The sequence below is a fragment of the Triticum urartu genome, chromosome 6A (genome assembly GCF_056163025.1).
Source record: "Triticum urartu cultivar PI428250 chromosome 6A, HENAU_Tu73, whole genome shotgun sequence".
In the NCBI taxonomy this organism is placed as follows: Eukaryota; Viridiplantae; Streptophyta; class Magnoliopsida; order Poales; family Poaceae; genus Triticum; species Triticum urartu.
The window spans coordinates 510493854-510513935 of record NC_141878.1 but is presented as its reverse complement, the minus strand read 5'-3'; the positions used below and the strand labels follow the sequence as shown (position 1 = coordinate 510513935).

Sequence of the window (20082 nt, the reverse complement as noted above, 5' to 3'; positions counted from 1 at the left end):
CAAATTAGAAAAGGACCATTAGAAAAAGGTGAGAACCCTTCCTCGGATAAGACCGGTAAAACCTCCAACACCGAAAACATCATAGAAGACGCATGCGAACTCCGTTTTCGATGAACTCAAGCTTGTCATCAAGATGACCAAAAGCTCTAAGACTCACAAAGAGAACTAAACAAGAACCAAGAAACATGATGCAAGGATGCAATGGTTTGAGCTCTCGACGAACGATACAATCAAGCTACTCACTTGAGAGCCCCCCTTGATAGTACGGCTATCGATCCTATAACCCGATCTCCCAACTACCACCATGAGACCGGTAAAATAAAAAACCTATCAAGGGCAAACCTTTGCCTTGCACATGATCCACTTGAGCTAGATGATGACGATCTTGTCCTCCTCAAGATGGACCACCTTTCTTGATTGCGCTGGGTCGATGGAGACTAGATGATTGCTCCCCCATACTCCACTGTGGGTGAGCCACTCTTCGGCACATCTTCACAAGTCCATTGACACCACAATGGATGGCAAGCTTCAAGCACTTGATCTCTTCGTGATTCTCCACTTGAACTTGCACACGGCAATCTTGATGACGATCACCACTTGATGTCATCCTTCCCATGGGTTGTATGATATCATCCTCTTGATGCAAGCCCATGGACATGTACCTAACCCCACATAGACTCTCACATAGACCATGGGTTAGTACACAAAGTGCAATGGAAAATGCTTACCATACCATAGGATCACTTGATCCCTCTCGGTACATCTTCTACTCTTTGTGAGTTGATCAACTTGATTCACTCTTGACTTAGTCTTGATCAACCTTGAATCTTTCCAACTCTCTTCGTTTGGATGATGTCTTGAAGGTAAACATGAATGATCACACAATCTTCTTCTTCAAGACATGCTTGCAATAAGCTCAACACTCACATGACCAATCTTTGGATAATTCCTTAATAGCACCTTGGTCAACCCATAAACTCCTTGAAACCAACACATGGACTTCAAGAAATGCCTATGGAAAAATCATTCAAATATAACTCAATGCAACCATTAGTCCATAGAGAATGTCATCAATTACCAAAACCACACATGGAGGCACCACATGTCCTTTCAATATCCCCCATTTTAGTAACTGATGACAATCACTTTCAAGAGAGTTTATATAAGGAATTATGCATCACCATGCAATGCAACAACCAATAATGCATGCATTGGAGATGCGAATGCTTAGGAACAAAACCAAAGCAAGGAGAAAACTCTGAAGACTTCTCCACAAAACTCTCTGAAATTTCTCCCCCATTGGCACCGATTGCCAAAATGGGCGAAAAGCTAAGAAGACCAATATAAAAGGTGTTCCTCCAAAAGTTGTGTATTTCTCAACAAGAGAGAGGAATGCCATACACAAATCCAAAGGTAATACTTGGAGGAAGACCAACTATATTGAGGCACCAAGATTGCTATATGAAGATATGCCACAAGGGCATAACAAAGAGAGACATAAGCAATCAAGCGATCAAAAGATACCAATTGAAGCAAGCAATCAAAGGACATCAATTGAACCAACTAGACCAAAGATCCTACGAGCCACAAGAAAAAAAGGATATAATGATAAGAGCAGAGTAGTGTTCTAAAGAAACTAGAGAAGCTCCCCATGATTTGTTCACATCAAGAATTTTTGTATCTGGATACAAAGTGCACAAAAAAGGATCATAGCTCCCCCAAAATCAATAGAAACTTACAACAAGTGCAAGAGAGCATATAGGAAACTAAGCCTAGTACTTGCAACAAACACATGGTTGAGCAACAAGTAAGAGAGGCAACTTAAGAGTGGGCTCAACCAAAACGATGTATGTGAGTCAAGGCAATGCACTTGAGAAGACTAATGTACAGAAGAGCATTAAGAATCAATAAAGTCTTGAAAGAATGAGGCACATGGTGCAAGGCCTATCATTCCCACACACAACTAGCAAATGGGTTCACAAGCTTACTAATAAGCATATAGAGAACCTATGCTTGTGACAACCCGCGATGAAGATAGAAGATGAAAGGCTCATCAAGACGAGGGATACCAATTAAGATGGCAAAAACCTCGTAAAGATAAGCAAGAGGAAAAAAATCTTCACCACACAAGAGTGCATCAAGATGCAACGATAGAAGACACACACTCAAGGCAAAAGCTTTCATGGAGCCACCAAAGAAATAACATAAGAAAGACAAGGTGGACGCGAAAGAAAGGATATCATCTAGATATGCAACTTCTCTTAAGTGTATAAGATTCTAGGTAGACGAAATCATGATGATATATATATCTACAAAGAAGGATGTACACCCGAAATAGTTACAACACGAAGGAACAAGATATCCAAAAGGAAGTCATACATATACCAATAAGATATTTGCTTGGAAGCATAGCACATGGCTAGATATGGTCTTATAGTATATAAATGAATTCCTACCACACACCCATCAAAGACATCACAACTAGCAACATGAGATCATCATTGAGATGATTTGAGAAAGGAAACAAGTATCACAAGAAAGAATGGATAACATGCCATGATACAACCTACACAAGGTTGATGCAAGAAATGTGTGCATGAAGTATATGAAGATACTTGTTACCGAGATAACATTGGAAGGATGTAGTAGATACCAATTGAAGGTACAAAGTAGTTCATTAATCATCCTAGCTTGACTCCAATAAGCACATGGTGACAACACCTTCCTTGTGAGTGAGCCGAGCATCCAATGCATCTCCACTTGTTCCTAGAACAACGACACAAACAAAATGGTACCCAAACTCATTGGGACCAAAGAGTTAGAGAACCAACAACACATAGGACAAACTCCACATAAATATGTGCATATAGATATGAAAATGAATTTCATGCACATCTCATCCAATTTGAGACTTGGTGGAGTTCCCCCTATATATTGGGTCAAAGAAAGAAAACATGCCAAAGAAACTACAAGAAGTAAATATGCATGCTCAAGACTTTCAAGAACCGAGACCAAAAGACAAAGAAATACCAAGCGAAGAAAAGATACCAAATGAATAAATCATCACTTGGAGGATATCCATAAAAGATACATCAAGGAATGAGATATCCATTGATGCACTCAAAAAGAAAGATGTCAAACTCCCAAAAGAGAGAATGGTTCCAAACAAACCAAGCCCTCTACAAAGTTTCATGATGGCACAAAGCACCAAAAAGAAACGGCTTGCCTTCCACAAACACACACTTGATAAGAATCACAAGATGAGTGTTTTATAGAGAATAGGATAGCTCCCCCAAGACTAGTGCATTATAGAGAATTTGCATTTGAATACAAAATGCACGAGGTGGGATCACCACTTTCACTATATCTAGAAAACACTAGACAAGGTCAAGAAATTAACAAGATCCACAAGTGGTATGGAATACAATGGGAGTTGACACAATCCTAGGCAAGAGATAAAGCAAATAAAAGCAAAGGCCAATGTAAAGATGATCAATAATTTCTACCACACATAAATGAGTACCAATTGTCAAAAGACAAGAAGTATTTGGAAATAATTCCCGGTGGTAGATAACAAGGATATCCGACATCATCTTCACACGAAACAAAAAGCAAATTGCAACTTGTAGAGCTAACATGCCACCTAGGAACAAGATAATTTACAATATCAACACTAGGTGACAATATCTCAAATGTACACATTTTCTAGGCTAGTAATATACACACAACATATTACTCCCCCATAATGTGATACCAATTGAGGATAAACAAGAGGCAGATAAAAGGATCCAACAAGAGATAATTAATGGAATATTTAGAATTTGAATTTCTCATGAGAAGACATACCACATAGTGACTAGATAATCTTGAAATATCAATACTAGATGGTATTACTCATGTACACACATTTATAGGATTGTGAGGTGCACAAAGCACATCACTCCCCCATAATAGGATATTCCATTAATCTCTCACAAGAGCCAACTAAGAAATAAACAAGATGCAAAAAGGCTCAACACACAACACACACGTACGTGATGTGCAAACCAACATACACATACTTGATTTCTCAAGATAAGCAAATTGGAAGCACAACATATACAAGCACATGCAAGGTACAAAACCACAACATGCTAAGGGGTAAGTAACTTTCAAGTAAACAATTTAAACACGAGTTACCGCAAGGAGGAACATTGGATATAAGATAGAAACTTGATAACCCGAATGACTTGGCTTGAGACAATAAGAATGATGAAGTCCCCTTAATTCTTCATAATGTATCCAAGTCTCCAAAGACCTCCAATATCACCTATTGATCAAATTTGAGCTTGTTGGTCCCCAACCAAGTTGGGTCCTAAGAGGTTAGTCACAATAGGCTTGGCTACCCAAATGGTTCTTTTCTTTACACCACTTTGAGAACCAACAAATTTGGCAAACACATTGCCAACATTATCCTTCCCAAGAGAATAGATATCATCAATAATAATTGGGTTGGATAAGTTACCACTAGTGCATGAAGAGGCGAGGTGACCTTTCTCGCGACATAGGTAGCAACGTCTACTCTTCACTTTCTTCTCACTTGATTTCTCAACTTGAGAAGCATAAGCTTGAGTCTTCTTGGGAAGAGGCTTTTCTTCAACTTGAGATTGAACATGAGAATGAACTTGTGGCCGCTTCCCTTGCTGCTTGTCACTAATGGGTTTCTTCTTCAATGGGCAAGATCTAACATGATGCCCTTCAATTTTGCACTTGAAGCAAATAATAATCTTGGCTGAATTCTTGACTTGTTCTTGGCCCTTCTTCTTGATCATCTTGGACCTCTTCTTCTTATTGGAGTTGAATCCAAGTCCACCTTTGTCATTGGGGGATTTTTGCACACTCAGGATATTGTTGAGTGTGGATTTACCTTCATGACTTTTTTCCAAGTCTTTCTTCAAAGAAGTGACTTGGGCCTTGAGCTCTTTGATTTCCTCTACATGGTTAGTCTCAACACAAGTACTAGAGGAAGTATAAGCTTCATCGTTAGAGCAACAAGGCAAGGAAAGCAATTCATCACAAGATGTACCAACATTGTGAGTAGATGAATTACAAGGACTAGCACATGGCAATATAGCATTTTGACTAGAACTAGTGCTAGTATCCACATGAGGATCACCAGATGTTACCTTAGAAATCATGGCCTCATGAGCTATCTTTAGCTCATTATGGGATACTAGAAGATCATCACGAGAGCTTGAGAGCTTTTCATGGTTTTCTTCCAATTTCCCATAATTGCTAGATAGCAATTCGAGTGGAGCCCGAAGCTCAACATTCTCCTTCAAAATAGATGCTTCACAAGTAATAGAGTTAGTATCCCAAGCATCATCATTAACAACAATAGGAGAGGACACCTTGGCAAGCTCTGTTAAGTAAGAAGCTTCAAGTTGAGCATGAGACTCGGTGAGTTTGATAAGCTCACCCTTGATGACCCTTGAGCCATTTTCGGGGTGCTCAAAATCCTCAAGGAGTCTAGCATGAGCAACTACAAGCTTAGCATTTTTATTTTTGAAATCATTGGCCACCTCGAGTGCTCTATCACGAGATTCCTTTATTCTAGATAATTCTAGAGCAAAGGTCTCCTTAAGAGATTCGGATGTGGTTTGTTCATGTTCAAGAGCTTGAGATAGCTCCGCGATCTCATTTGCGTAATCACACTCATGAGCTTCCATTTTCTCAATGTTGACCTCATGCTCCTCTAGATGAGATTCCAACTCCTCAATGTATTTCTTGCCTTCAATGGCAATAGACATGATTTCCATGAAGTTGGAATGAGAAAGTTTATTTTTGTGAAGAGCTTTAAAAATCATTTCCCCCTTAGTTTTTAAGGAGGCAACATTATCATTCTCTTCATCATAATCAACATCATCATCACTCTTGCCATCATCACAAGATATATTGGGATTCAAAGTGGGAGATACCTTTGAAGCCTTGGCCATAAGGCAAAATGCAATAGATGATGATGTAGGATCCGTTGAAGCACCATTCAAGACCACATCTTGTTCCATGGGGTGTCGGGTTTCCTCTACATTGCTAGCACAACAATTCGAGGACGTATATGCATGTTTATCATGGCAACAAGACATAGTAAACATATCATCATGAGATTTAGTCAAGCAATTTCTACATGATATGCAAGGACTATCAACACAAGCATGTGAAACATTTGGAGTGCTCGAAGTGTTAAAGCCCAAAGAAGGAGCATTGCAATAAGATAGTGATGAAGGATCATCCACAATAAACACACTATCATCATTGCAATAACCAACACTACTCACCATATCATTACCTTATGGCAAACCACATGTAGGTGAAGTAGAAGAAGTTGAGAAGACTATAAGGCCGAATGTGGAGGGAGAACAATCATCCCCACAAAACTTGGACACGCCATATTTATCTTGAAGCTTTGTCCACAACTCATGAGCATCCCGGAACGGCATGAGTTGAAATATAACTACATTGCTCAAAGCATCGAAAAGCACATTAGAAGCTTGAGCATTGAGATAAGAGTTTTTCTCATCCTATAAAGATAATCTTTGGGGATCCTTTGGAGGAGAAAACCCATATCTACAATTCGCTCTAAATTTGGGTCCATGACCCTAAAGAGATTAAGCATGCGAATTACCCAAACATCAAAATTTGTGCCATCGAAACTAAGAGTGTCAGAGAATCCTAAACCCCTAGTCGACATCCTTACTCTCTAGGCGGTTAAGCCCTATAAAGAGAGACGAGGCTCTGATACCAATTGAAATATCGTGGATGTCGCCTAGAGGGGGGGGGTGAATAGGCGCTTTAAAATAATTACGGTTTAGGCTTGAACAAATGCGGAATAAACCTAGCGGTTAATTTGTCAAGCACAAAACCTACAACAACTAGGCTCACCTATGTGCACCAACAACTTATGCTAAGCAAGATAAACTACTAGGTGATAGCAAGATATATGATAAGAAACAATATGGCTATCACAAAGTAAAGTGCATAAGTAAAGAGCTCGGGTAAGAGATAACCGAGGCACGCGGATTCGACGATGTATCCCGAAGTTCACACCCTTGCGGATGCTAATCTCCGTTTGGAGTGGTGTGGAGGCACAATGCTCCCCAAGAAGCCACTAGGGCCACCGTAATCTCCTCACGCCCTCGCACAATGCAAGATGTCGTGATTCCACTAAGGGACCCTTGAGGACGGTCACCGGACCCGTACAAATGGCAACCCTTGGGGGCGGTCACCGAATCCGTACACTTTGGCAACCCTTGGGGGCAGTCACCGGTACCCGTCAAATTGCTCGGGGCGATCTCCACAACCTAATTGGGGACCCCGACGCTTGCCCAGAGCTTTACACCACAATGATTGAGCTCCGAACACCACCAACCGTCTAGGGCGCCAAGGCACCCAAGAGGAGCAAGCTCTAGGGTGCCCAAACACCCAAAAGTAATATGCTTCTCAAACTTCACTTCCATGTATCACCGTGGAGAACTCAAGCCGATGCACCAAATGGAATGGCAAGGGCACACAGAGTGCCCAAGTCCTTCTCTCCCAAATCCCACCAAAGAAACTAATTCTAGGGAGGAAAATGAGACGAAGAACGAAAGAAGAACACGAAGAACTCCAAGATCTAGATCCAAGGGGTTCCCCTCACTTAGAGGAGAAAGTGATTGGTGGAAACGTGGATCTAGATCTCCTCTCTCTTTTCCCTCAAGAACTAGCAAGAATCATTGGAGGGATTGAGAGTTAGCAATCTCGAAGAAGGTCAACAATGGGGGAAGAACACGAGCTAAAAAGGATTAGGTTCAATGGGGAAGAAGACCCCCTTTTATAGGTGGGGAAAAATCCAACCGTTATGCTCACAGCCCGCACAGAGTGGTACTACCGCTCCAAGGAGCGGTACTACCGCTAGGGTGGAAGTACCCCTTTGAAAAACAACAGCGAGGAGGCAAAAGGGAGTAGAACCGTCGGAGCGGTACTACCGCTTGTCCTCACGGTACTACCGCTAGGGATCGCGGTACTACCGCAAAGGGTAGCGGTACTACTGCTAGCGAGCGGTACTAAAAAATACATCCGGGCCTACCACCATAGGACTTGGGACGAGTTTTTGGTCCGGAGCAGTACTACTGCTGTAGGAGCCGCGGTAGTACCGCTCTGGAGCGGTAGTAAAAAATTACATCTGCTCCAAATCGCGGTAGTACCGCTGCAACCTTTTCAGAACACCAAAATTGCCACAACTTTTGCAAACGGACTCCGAATTCGATGAAACCAAGTTTGTTGGAAAGCTAGCGACAAGGGCTAACACAATATTGAAAGAAATATCAATAAGAAGCAAATTAGAAAAGACCCATAATAAAAAGGTGAGAACCCTTCCTCGGATAAGATCGGTAAAACCTCCAACACCGAAAACATCATAGAAGACGCATGTGAACTCCATTTTCGATGAACTCAAGCTTGTCATCAAGATGACCAAAAGCTCTAAGACTCACAAAGAGAACTAAACAAGAACCAAGAAACATGATGCAAGGATGCAATGGTTTGAGCTCTCGACGAACGATACGATCAAGCTACTCACTTGAGAGCCCCCCTTGATGGTACGACTATCGATCCTATAACCCGGTCTCCCAACTACCACCATGAGACCGGTAAAATAGAAAACCTATCAAGGGAAAACCTTTGCCTTGCACATGATCCACTTGAGCTAGATGATGACGATCTTGTCCTCCTCAAGATGGACCACCTTTCTTGATTGCGTTGGGTCGATGGAGACTAGATGATTGCTCCCCCATACTCCACTATGGGTGAGCCACTCTTCGGCACATCTTCACAAGTCCATTGACACCACAATGGATGGCAAGCTTCAAGCACTTGATCTCTTCGTGATTCTCCACTTGAACTTGCACACGGCAATCTTGATGACGATCACCACTTGATGTCATCCTTCCCATGGGTTGTATGATATCATCCTCTTGATGCAAGCCCATGGACATGTACCTAACCCCACATAGACTCTCACATAGACCATGGGTTAGTACACAAAGTGCAATGGAAAATGCTTACCATATCATGGGATCACTTGATCCCTCTCGGTACATCTTCTACTCTTTGTGAGTTGATCAACTTGATTCACTCTTGACTTAGTCTTGATCAACCTTTAATCTTTCCAACTCTCTTCGTTTGGATGATGTCTTGAAGGTAAATATGAATGATCACACAATCTTCTTCTTCAAGACATGCTTGCAATAAGCTCAACACTCACATGACCAATCTTTGGATAATTCCTTAATAGCACCTTGGTCAACCCATAAACTCCTTGAAACCAACACATGGACTTCAAGAAATGCCTATGGAAAAAATCATTCAAATATAACTCAATGCAACCATTAGTCCATAGAGAATGTCATCAATTACCAAAACCACACATGGAGGCACCGCATGTCCTTTCAGATCATGATTAGGATTTGTCACTCCGATTGTCGGAGAGGTATCTCTGGGCCCTCTCGGTAATGCACATCACTATAAGCCTTGCAAGCAATGCAACTAATGAGTTAGTTGCGGGATAGTGCATTACGGAACGAGTAAAGTGACTTGCCGGTAACGACATTGAACTGGGTATTGGGATACCGACGATCGAATCTCGGGCAAGTAACATACCGATGACAAAGAGAACAACGTATAGTGTTATGCGGTTTGACCAATAAAGATCTTCGTAGAATATGTAGGAACCAATATGAGCATCCAGGTTCCGCTATTGGTTATTGACCGGAGACATGTCTCGGTCATGTCTACATAGTTCTCGAACCCGTAGGGTTCGCACGCTTAAAGTTCTGTGACGATCGGTTTTATGAGTTTATATGTTTTGATGTACCGAAGGTAGTTCGGAGTCCCGGATATGATCACGGACATGACGAGGAGTCTCGAAATGGTCGAGACATAAAGATTGATTTATTGAAAGCCTACATTTGGACATCGGAAGAGTTCCGGGTAAAATCGGAATTTTACCGGAGTACCGGAGGGGTTACCGGAACCCCCCGGGGGCTAATGGGCCTTGTTGGGCCATAAAGGAAAGAGAGAGGGGCCGGCCTAGGGCAGGCAGTGCGCCCCCTCCCCTCTGTCCGAATTGGACTAGGAGAGGAGGAGGGGGGCGGCGCCCCCCTTTCCTTCTCTTTCTCTCCCTTCCTCCCCCCTCCTAGTAGGAGTAGGAAGGGAGGAATCCTACTCCTACTAGGAGGAGGATTCCTCCTCCTGGCATGCCAACAAGGGCCGGTCGGCCTCCCCCTTGCTCCGTTATATACAGGGGCAGGGGGCACCTCTAGACACACAAGTTGATCACAAAGATCTCTCCCAGCCGTGTGTGGTGCCCACCTCCACCATAATTCACCTCGGTCATACTGTAGTGGTGTTTAGGCGAAGCCCTGCTGCGGTAGCTTCATCAACATCGTCACCACGCCGTCGTGCTGACGAAACTCTTCCCCGACCAAGCTGAACATGTGCTGAACGCGGAGGTGCCGTACATTCGGTACTGAGGATCGGTCGATCGTGAAGACATACGACTACATCAATCGCGTTGTCATAACGCTTCCGCTTAACGGTCTACGAGGGTACATGGACGACACTCTCCCCTCTCGTTTCTATGCATCACCATGATCCTGCGTGTGCGTAGGAAAATTTTAACATTACTACGTTTCCCAACACCCTCAGTACCCCTATCTTATAGAGGCCCTGGCTGATCCGACAACGATGGTGCGTGTTAGTCTTCTTGGTGGTCTTGGACCGGTCAACGGCCCATGCCGCCGCAAGCTCCTCGTTTGTGAGGACCTAGTATGACGCTACCTGCGTCTTGGCAAAGGTGGTCGACCAACACGCTCGGCACCACTCCGCCACAGTGAGGGTTTGGGAGCCCTCGAACGACGAGGAGGACGTGCCGCTGAAAGTGAATCTAATCCGCTTGGTGGATTTTAATATTATTGACAACATATCTCAAGGAACTAATGCTTATCTAGTCTATCTCCCGAAAGGTTCTTGTGTGTGCACCAAAGGAAATGAAATGTGACCCCACAAATTATGATGAAGACAAGTGTTGGCCAAGCTTAGAATTCTCCATTTCATTTTAGTGATCCAAGATCACGTTGAGTTCATAAGCATGTCGATACTATCAAGAAGATGATGAACAAGCTATGCTGAGTTTCTTTCTATTTGAGTTTAAAGATCAAACTCCAACTGCCCTCAAAAGTCTTCATTTCCTTCGCTATATCTATTTAACTTTCATATCTTCGGAGATGCCAAGCTCTTCCAGTCGGAACCACTGAGCAGTTCATCCAGATATAACCGTTGCAAACCCTAGCACATTGGAGCGCCGATCATTCTACTCGGAACCACCAATGCACCTGGCAAAACTTCTGTTGTTCGCTCAGAATTTTCGAAGACCCCTCACTCGGAGTTCCGAAGTGTTTATAAAGAAGGAAAACAGCACGAGGCGGCTAGGGCTTGGCGAACACCTTAGCCCCTCTCTCATACGTACAAGCCTAATGCTTCGTGTGTGTGCGCGCGCGCGTGGTGGAATTTCTTTTTTCTCGACAACTATCTTTGTTGGATTCACTCTGAGGTAAAAAAATTGACGGATACAAAAAACAACCAGGCGCCTGAGCCATAGGTGCTCCCTATGAGTTTTTGGTCAGTTGTCATCACCCTCATTTCCGTGTTTATTTCCCTTTCTTTTTCTTCAAAAAATTAGCTTCAAATACAGCGGAAATAAGGGAACGTGTCAGAATCCTATTGGCTGCAGAGTTTCCCTCTAGATAGCAGCACAATCCCAAGCGCCAATCAAAGGCCATCATCACTAGAGCCACACTAGCGAGCTCCGGTAGAGCGGAGAAAATCGAACGACGGCAGAGAAAATCACCACAGAATTTCCAGCAGAGCGGCCTAAAATGGCAGCCATCCTCGGGCGCGCCGGCACCACCGCCAGCGGCGGCTTCCGGCGGCACCATCAAGAAACCAGCCGCGGCGGCCGTCGGCGAGGTGCGGTCGTCGTCGCGGCCGTGACCGGCGCCGCGCCGCAGGAGGGGTCGCTGGAGCGGCCGGCGTGGTCCGGGGAGACGCCTGTGTCGCGGCTCGTCGCCGCGCTCATCGCCTTCAAGCCGCTCTACTCCCTCATGAAGGTCGCCTCCCGCGAGGTCATCATCAGGTAGGCACCGCGCACCATTGGCCGTCAGTCAGTTAGCTAGCTGTTGGGCTTCTCGTCAGCAATGTAGTGGCGGTGGTTGGACTTGGGCGCCGTGATGGTGGAGGCCATGGATGGTTGTTATCCAGGACGGCGGAGAAGTCCAACATCCCGTGGAGGGAGATGACGAGGAAGGTGCTGGAGTCTGACGTGTACGAGGTGTTCGAGAGGATAAGAGACCCCGACATCGTCTACCCTGACTGTGAGCAGTTCATCCCACCATTCCGACCATCATCTCTTCTTCGTCAGCTCTTTTTTGTTCGATAACACATTTCTTTAGCTGGTTAATTAGTCCAGTAGCATCAATCACAAAAAAGTTTACAGTGAGAAGGTTATGCTTTTACCTTCAGCTGCACCTCTGATTCGATGATTTGATCGGCACGATACTGAATTATCAAGGAAGCAGAAGCATTAACATGGCTTGCTTATGTTGAGCAGATTATCTGAGCCCATTCCACGCCTATGACGAAGGGAACCTATCATGGCTGGTAATTGTTTGCTTCCCTCTCTTCTCTCTGCACTTGTCATAATTCAGATCCATTGAGTTGTAAGTACTTCAGTTTTAAAAGACAGTTATTTTTCCTTTAGGTTTGCCATTCTACATATGTTCCGGAAGACATGCAGTCCAGCACATTTTATCTGAACTCCTGTTTCTCTCTCGTGTTGATCACGAATGATGCAGGCTGCAGCTGAGGCTGAGGCCGCGACCTTGTCGATTGCAAAGAGGGCCATACCCGAGGCTACTTCCATCGAAGAAGCGAACCAGATTGTTCGGGGAAACTGGATGAATGCAATTGAGGAGCATCACCTCAAGTACTCGGGGGAAAACTGCCAGATCAATGACATTTTGGACATTGGCTGCTCTGTTGGAGTGAGCACCAGATACCTGGCTGAGAGGTTCCCTTCGGCTAAGGCTGTTGTAAGTGCATCTCTTGCCACATCTCTGAAAATTGTCTTGTCAAGGTTCAGTGTCTGCTAGTGTTTTGGGTAAACGATCAAATCTTGTGAAAATCATAGCATCCAGGATCTCTGATAAAACAGAAAAAATCATGCTGTAATATTAGCAGTATCGATATTGTCGACTCAGTTTGATGGCATGGTGCCATGCTCTTATTACCGCTTATCTTAAGCTACATGAATTTGTTAACATATTGTGTTATAGCTACCTTTCTGCATATTGATGATTCCTTTGGTTGGTTTTTATATGGATTTGCTAATTTGGAGCTTTTTCAATGACCAAGGGACTAGATCTATCGCCCTACTTCCTGGCCGTGGCAGCACAGAAGGAAGAACAACTGTCTCGGCAAAACCCTATTCGTTGGGTTCATGCAAATGGTGAAGCGACTGGGTTGCCACCGAATTCATTTGACGTCGTCTCCCTTGCTTATGTGGTAATTTCTATCATATCTTGAATGGTTATCACAAAATAAACTAATGTAACCTCCCTGTATTTTTTTTCTTTCAAAAATCAACCAATGTAGTCTAATTAGCTGATACCCTCAATAATCTTGGAAAGGGAGACAGAGACTTTTTTTTGTGAAATAAAGACTGAAAATGTTTTCTTAAAAGAGACTGAAAATGTTGAAGCGACAAAACAATAACTGATCTTGATCTTACACAATTGTAGTGACATGCCTATTTTTGCATCTAATTAGGATTCTAGACTTCTTTACATGAACGTTGTGCCAAGGACTTTGAAAAATAAGTAAAATTACAGGGGGAAATCAAAGTCAGCTTTTATCAAGAGATCACCATTTAAGTAGAAAATGAAAAGGTACTCGCAAATCACCACTAATGCCGCAAGCGCAATTCTATAAACACCTGCAGTGCCACGAGTGTCCAGCACGAGCAATAATCGGATTAGCGAAGGAAGCATTCAGACTGCTTCGTCCAGGAGGAACCATCGTCTTAACCGACAACTCAGTAAGAAAATTCAGTTTCCCAATATTAATCAGTTACTGTACCTGGTAACACAACTGTTTTGAAAAGGGTTCAGACATCTAACTTCGTTTCCTTTTGTGTTTGTGCTCGCCGCAGCCAAAATCAAAAGTACTCCAGGTAACCTCGAGCGAAATTTACTGAAGCTCCTTATCTGTTTCTCACTCACATTGACTGGGGTACTAACAAATTGTTACTGCCGTTTCAGGAATTATCACCCGTTCTGTTCACTCTTATGAAGAGCACCGAACCGTTCCTGGACGAGTACTACATGCTGGATCTGGAGGAGGCGCTCAGCCAAGCAGGCTTCGTCAATGTGTGCTCCGTGCTGACAGACCCCAGGCACAGAACGGTCACTGCCACTGTACCCTACTGACTGCATCACCATGGTTCACCAATGCACAATTTTGTGTTGTGAACAGTCACAAAAGTTAGTAACTTGGGAGCCATTTGCATTCAGGAAGAAAATGATCCTGCAACTTAACTACAGAAATGCGATGTACTCCCTCCGTTAGTGATCTAAACGCTGTTATATTTCTTTACGGAGGGAGTACTACATGGCAGCCACCGTTTGGTTCGATCACGAGAGAAACATTTGAAGTCTGTAATAAGTGGAAAAAACAAATTTCAACCAGGAAGACAGATTTGCGTATGTAGTAAAATTATTAAGGAGTTCAAAAAATCCGGGTGCGTAATTGTAGACCATCATCCATCGGCACAAGCACATGACATGGTATGGTAGTATGATACGCTATCCCATATCCTAGTTTCTAGAGATGTATTGCTTCGACTAGTTCACTCTCGATCTCGGTGGCCGCATCGCCGGCGTTGCTCTGCTCACTGAAGTCGCCGCCGTTGTCGCCGAGAGGGATCGTAGCCGTAGATCTCGTCCCGGTTCTCCTCCCCGCCGTTTCAGGGCAAAATAGGCGAGTGGGCGCTCTCGGTGTTCATGGCACCGCCGTCATTGTTGTAGCCATACAGAGCGCCACCGGCTTGTTGCTCGCCGCCGGAGCACATCAGGGAGGAATCTCCAGCGTAGTATTGGTTGTGGCTGTGGATCTGGCCCAGCTGATTAGGCCATGGGGCAACCTCTTGGCTAGCAACCGGGACGAACTGTGAAGGGTCGTAGTAGGCGCCGTTCGTCCCCACCATGCCGCAGCCGTAGAAAGCATCAGCTTGAGCGCCGGTGAATCCCTGGCTGTGACTCGTCGTCGCCGCGGCAAGCTGGTTGGTGTACGAGAGGCCGTAGTCGATGTATTGGCCATCCGGGAGGACACAGTTGAGAGGCGTATAGCAGGAGTCGGCATCTGTCGTGTCAACGCCGTTGCCGCCATACGGAGCACCAGCTTGCGTGCAACCAAGTCCCTCGCCGTTGCTCGCCATTGCGGCGGCATCGTGGTCGTACTCGTAGTAGCTCGTGCCCGGCAGCTCAGGGTCCTGGACCACAACCTGCTGGTCGGCGCCGGCGGTGGCCGCGCCCGCTGCCTTTTCCTTCTTGGTGTTACTGCTGATGTTGACGCGGGCGAGCACCTTGCCGGGGAGCGGCGGCGACGTGATCTCGTACTCGTGCATGACATACCCCGTGCTGGCGCTGCCGCGGCCGGCCCTGAGCTTGAAGGTGAGGTCGTACCGCTTGTAGGCGAGGTCCAACTCGACGCCGCCTGGGCCGAGCAGGGTGACGGTGCCCTCGTTCAACTTCTGCCCCTGCCAGACGCCGCCGCCCTTGACGGTGCGCCTCCTGCGGCCGCCGTCCGTGGGGGGGCCGAAGAAGAAGGCGTGCTCGATCTTGCCGTCGCCACCGTGCCTCCGGAGGAGCTCCCACGGCGGGGCGCTCCCGGGGTCTTCTTCGATGATGGCGTGCGCGTGCGGGTTGGGGAGGCCGAGCGCGCGCGGGAGGAGGTAGTAGGCGACGATGTCGCCGTCGGTGGGGTCGAACTTGAACGCCGGCGGCATGCCGAGGCCGAAGCCGAACTTGTAGGCTTCCATCCCTGCTCTTCTCTGCTCCGCGTCTAGGTTTCGATCGATGGAAGAGTGCGGTAGGGTTCCGGCGTGGAGATCTTCCTAATATAGACGAGGAGGGGGTGGAGGGGGATTCCTGACCTACTCGGAGTGGAGATCCTTCATACTTTCCACCTACAGATCGGACTCGAAAACGCGGGAACTAATAACAAGACTAACAAGCCCTTGATTGAAAGTGTGCACGTGCAACGCATTTATATTCCTTTATCATAATCTATGATAAAAAAAACATCAACTCTGAATTTTGAATCTTATTTCTCTGCCCAGCGCTAAATATAAATCAAATGGTCAAAAGTGCTATTGACAAAAAAAAATTGGACAACAGGAAAAGCCTCTACTTGTTTACTTATCAAATGGGCTCTCGATCATCGATCAAAACACAAGAAGAACAAAAGAGACACCCGTGACACTCCATTTGGTCGACGGTCTGTTAAATCTGAAATGCTTAGGAGTATCTACATCTGGACCCTTTATATCCGCCCTAAACACCCGGATGGGCTGTCCGGACGAAAAAATGAAATCCAACAGGACGCCCTATATCTGACCCAAGCGCCCGGATTGACCGACAACCCCGATATTCAATCCATCTGCGGAGGATACACGGATATCCGGACATGTCCGGGCAGGATGCCGTGTAGAATTTGGCCCACCACGGACCATATTTTCTCTTGCTTTTCTCTTTCTTTCTATCCACCAATCATATGCATATGATCAGACAATATGAGGATAATACCCCGCAAAAAAAAGACAATATGAGAAATGTTCTTGTTTTAAAAGGAAAATAAGGGTCCAAAACAAACATGCCCAGACACTAACCGTGGACGTATGGGGAGCCAAATTAAGCAATTGATTGCGGTTGTAGATGCTCTAATTAGGCCACACTAAGCAACCAGAGGAACGCCTATACTTATTTGCTAGTATAAACAATCGCTCCTTCTAAAAAGAAGAGCATTTGCTATAAAAAACAAACTAAAATAAGAGCAACCACTGAGAAACTATCAGTCTCTCGCCGCACAGACAGACACATTACTTTCCCCGCCGCCTGCTCTCCCCGCTGCATCATTTCCTTCGCACGCCGTCTCTACTCCAGCCCGACGGAGCACTCCATCTCTTCTCCAGCCACGACATCGCCCGGTGCACACCCCCTCCCCCGCCTCCCTGGCCTCGCGCCGCCGCCTCCTCTTCCCAGCACTGTGAGCTGCTGGATAAGATGCGGGATCTTGGACCGGACCGAAATCCATGCGCAAGAAGTACCGACAGGCAAAGAGCATGTGCTCGACGGACTCTCCCTGGGTCTTGCAGAGTTGACAATCGCCATAATTTGCCCAACCCCGGCGATGCAATCTATAGTCCGTACAAATTCTATCTTGAAGCACCAGCCATGCAAACATTTTGCATTTAGGAGGGGCCTAGTTTTTCCACACCAACGAGTTCATAGTTGTAGGAGCAAGGTCGTCGAACTTTGTGCCGGAGCTTGACAAGAATGTAGGGGGGGGGGGGTGGGGGGCAAAGACAAAACAAATTAGGTTTGCCCCAATTCAAGCAACCCTAGAAACTACTAAACAGAACAAATATATTGCCCAAGCAGTAAGAAATTTCCAATTGGATCAAAGCATAGGCATACTACGTGATTGTTAAATTACTAATCAATCTCATACAGAGAAACTGCAAAACATTCAAAATTTTGCTGCCCCCAATTTAACTCGTACATGCAACACTGCTGCACAAGGAGGATCCACTAGTTCAATGTTGCAAGCACGTGACATTTCAAAAAACATTTGTAGCTAAATTCATACGGGGCGGGGCGGATGGCTGCGACGGGGTGATCAGCCGGGCAGTGACTCGGCGATAACCGGGTAGTGGCGAAGAGCAGAAGACGACGGCCTCAGGCGCACCCTTGTTTCCCTCCTTGCCAGGTTTTTGCCCGCGCGCGTGCTCGGATCAGAGGCAAACTCCTCCTCGGCATCGGCATCGAGGTTGTTCGTTGGCGGCAAGGCGGCTGGTTCATGGGTGGAGCAGGGAGCAGTCCTGACAGAGCGTGATTGGGAAATAGGAACAGAGAGACTAGGATCGACTGAAGAGCGAGAGATGTGTCCAACGGCTCCTGTACGGAGCGGCGACTGCAGAGGCGATGGCGCGGGCAAGGCGGCCTCTGCCCAGCTGAGCGTGCCGGAGTGGACGCTGGTCCAGGGTGGTGCGACGCCGGCGTGCCCTGCGCCCGTGGAGGGGCCGTGGCGGGCCTCGGCGGGTGCTGGTGGCTGGTCCGATAGCCGTTTTTGGGCGTTGGCGGAGGAGGACTCGGAGGGAGAAGAGGATGCTGCTGCTGATGGTGCGGCGACGGCCAGTGGCCTGGAGCCGCGCTCGCTGGCGGATTTCATGGCCATGGCGGAGGCGCTCGGCGGCTCGCTTCAGGCGGGCCGGCGGCGGGCGTTTGCGCCGGGCGGTCGTGGCCCTCGTCGGCGCGGATCTTAGGCCAGCGTTGTACGCAGCGCAGCGTCGGCGTCGTCCTCGCGGCAGCGGCCTGCGGTCCTTGTCGCCCCGGATGCGGAGGAGGGCCTCCTGCTCCGGGCGGCCGCGCAGTGCCCAGGGGAGGCGGCTGTGCCGGCGGCGGTGGCGCGGGTGGCACCGGCGGCGTCGGGCGCGCCCTACGCTAGGGTTGGGGATCTAGTGCGGGCGGGGCAGATAGGCCCGGATGGCCCAGCGGACCTGCGACCCATGGTCGTGTTGGGCTCGGCCCAAGAGGCGCGTCTGGCTTGTCCCTTGTGGCGGTGCCTGGGGCAGCCCACGACGCTTTGCGGGTTTCCCAGCCCGTCTAGCCCAGGCCCAGTGGAGCGGGTATATAGGTGGCTCTGGATGCGCAAAGGAACCCTAGGTCCGTCTCTAGGGTTTCCAGCCACCATTTCGGAGGTGCAACGCTTCGGCCGCTCCGCCCGCTCCCTCCTCCCCACCCGTCCCCAGCCACCCCTGGTGCGCTCCTTTGCTGAGGCAGTGGTGATGGGCTCCAAGGCCGACCGGCGGGCGGACAAGCGCCCCCTGCCGCCCCTCGACCCTGCGGAAGAGCACAGCCGTGAGCGCAAGCTGCAGGCGCAGGCCAAGGCGCGGCGCGGGACGGCGAGGCTGGTGGATGGGGGTCGCCGCCGGCGTGGTGGTTGAAGGAGCAGGAGCGCAAGAAGCGCAAGAAGGAGGAGTACAAGAGGAAAGGGCTAGAGCGTAAGCGCCTCGATGAGATGCCGCAGTTCCAGGGTGACCGGGCCGACGTCCCCTACGCTGCGAAGAAGAAGAAGAAGTTCAAGCCGGTGGGGGCGTTGGGATCCAAGCCGTCGCCCTCGCTGCCCGCGGGCTCCTCCAAGGGCACGGCAGCCGAGCCCATTTCGGTCGAGGAAGCGGATGAGAGGGAGTGTTTCAAGTGTGGTTGGGCAGGGCACTTCCAGAGCAACTGCTCTTTCAAGCCGCTCTGCATCCTCTGCTCGCAGGAGGGTCATGTCTCGGCCAACTGCCCCTCCCGCGGCAAACCCCTCCTGCTCGAGACTATGGGACATGCCATTCTGGGCGGGTTTTTTCTGCCTTTAGTTCCCCGAAGACGACGAGCCGGATCTGCAGAGCGGGTTCGGGGTCAACGCTGCTATCCTTTCTGCCGCCCCGGGCCTGCTATCGAAGGAGATCCTGGAGGTGGAGCTACCTCACATGTTCGAGGGCGCTTGGGACTGGCAGGTGACCCAGATCGAAGCCGATCGCTTCTCGGTCGTCTTCCCAGATCCTGCCATGTTGCGGATGGCTACCCACAGCGGCAAGTTATTCCTTTCCATCAACAACATCACTGTGCTAATTCGGGATTCTGTGGCCGACGCGCCCAAAGGAGAATCCATGCCCGAGGTGTGGCTTAA

At 47.4% G+C, this 20082-nt stretch overlaps 2 protein-coding genes across 3 annotated transcripts; one reads left to right on the top strand and one right to left on the bottom strand.

Moving 5' to 3' along the window:
• Positions 1 to 11860: 11860 nt before the first annotated feature.
• LOC147965977 (uncharacterized) lies at positions 11861 to 14861 on the top strand. 2 transcript variants are annotated; one of them, XM_087528544.1, is made up of 8 exons: positions 11861 to 12205; positions 12265 to 12443; positions 12680 to 12729; positions 12924 to 13160; positions 13483 to 13632; positions 14069 to 14164; positions 14279 to 14299; positions 14388 to 14861. In XM_087528544.1, exons 1-8 carry the CDS (start codon positions 11949 to 11951, stop codon positions 14553 to 14555), a joined length of 1158 nt encoding a protein of 385 aa, XP_087384670.1. In that variant the 5' UTR covers positions 11861 to 11948; the 3' UTR covers positions 14556 to 14861. The 2 variants fall into 2 exon arrangements, with proteins under 2 accessions (XP_087384670.1, XP_087384671.1); XM_087528545.1 differs by having other exon boundaries at positions 11867 to 12205; positions 12331 to 12443.
• A 149-nt stretch (positions 14862 to 15010) lies between these two features.
• Positions 15011 to 16273, bottom strand: LOC147965976 (uncharacterized). Its single transcript, XM_087528546.1, has one exon. The coding sequence runs from the start codon at positions 16163 to 16165 to the stop codon at positions 15092 to 15094; it is 1074 nt and encodes a 357-aa protein (XP_087384672.1). The 5' UTR covers positions 16166 to 16273; the 3' UTR covers positions 15011 to 15091.
• Positions 16274 to 20082: the final 3809 nt, after the last annotated feature.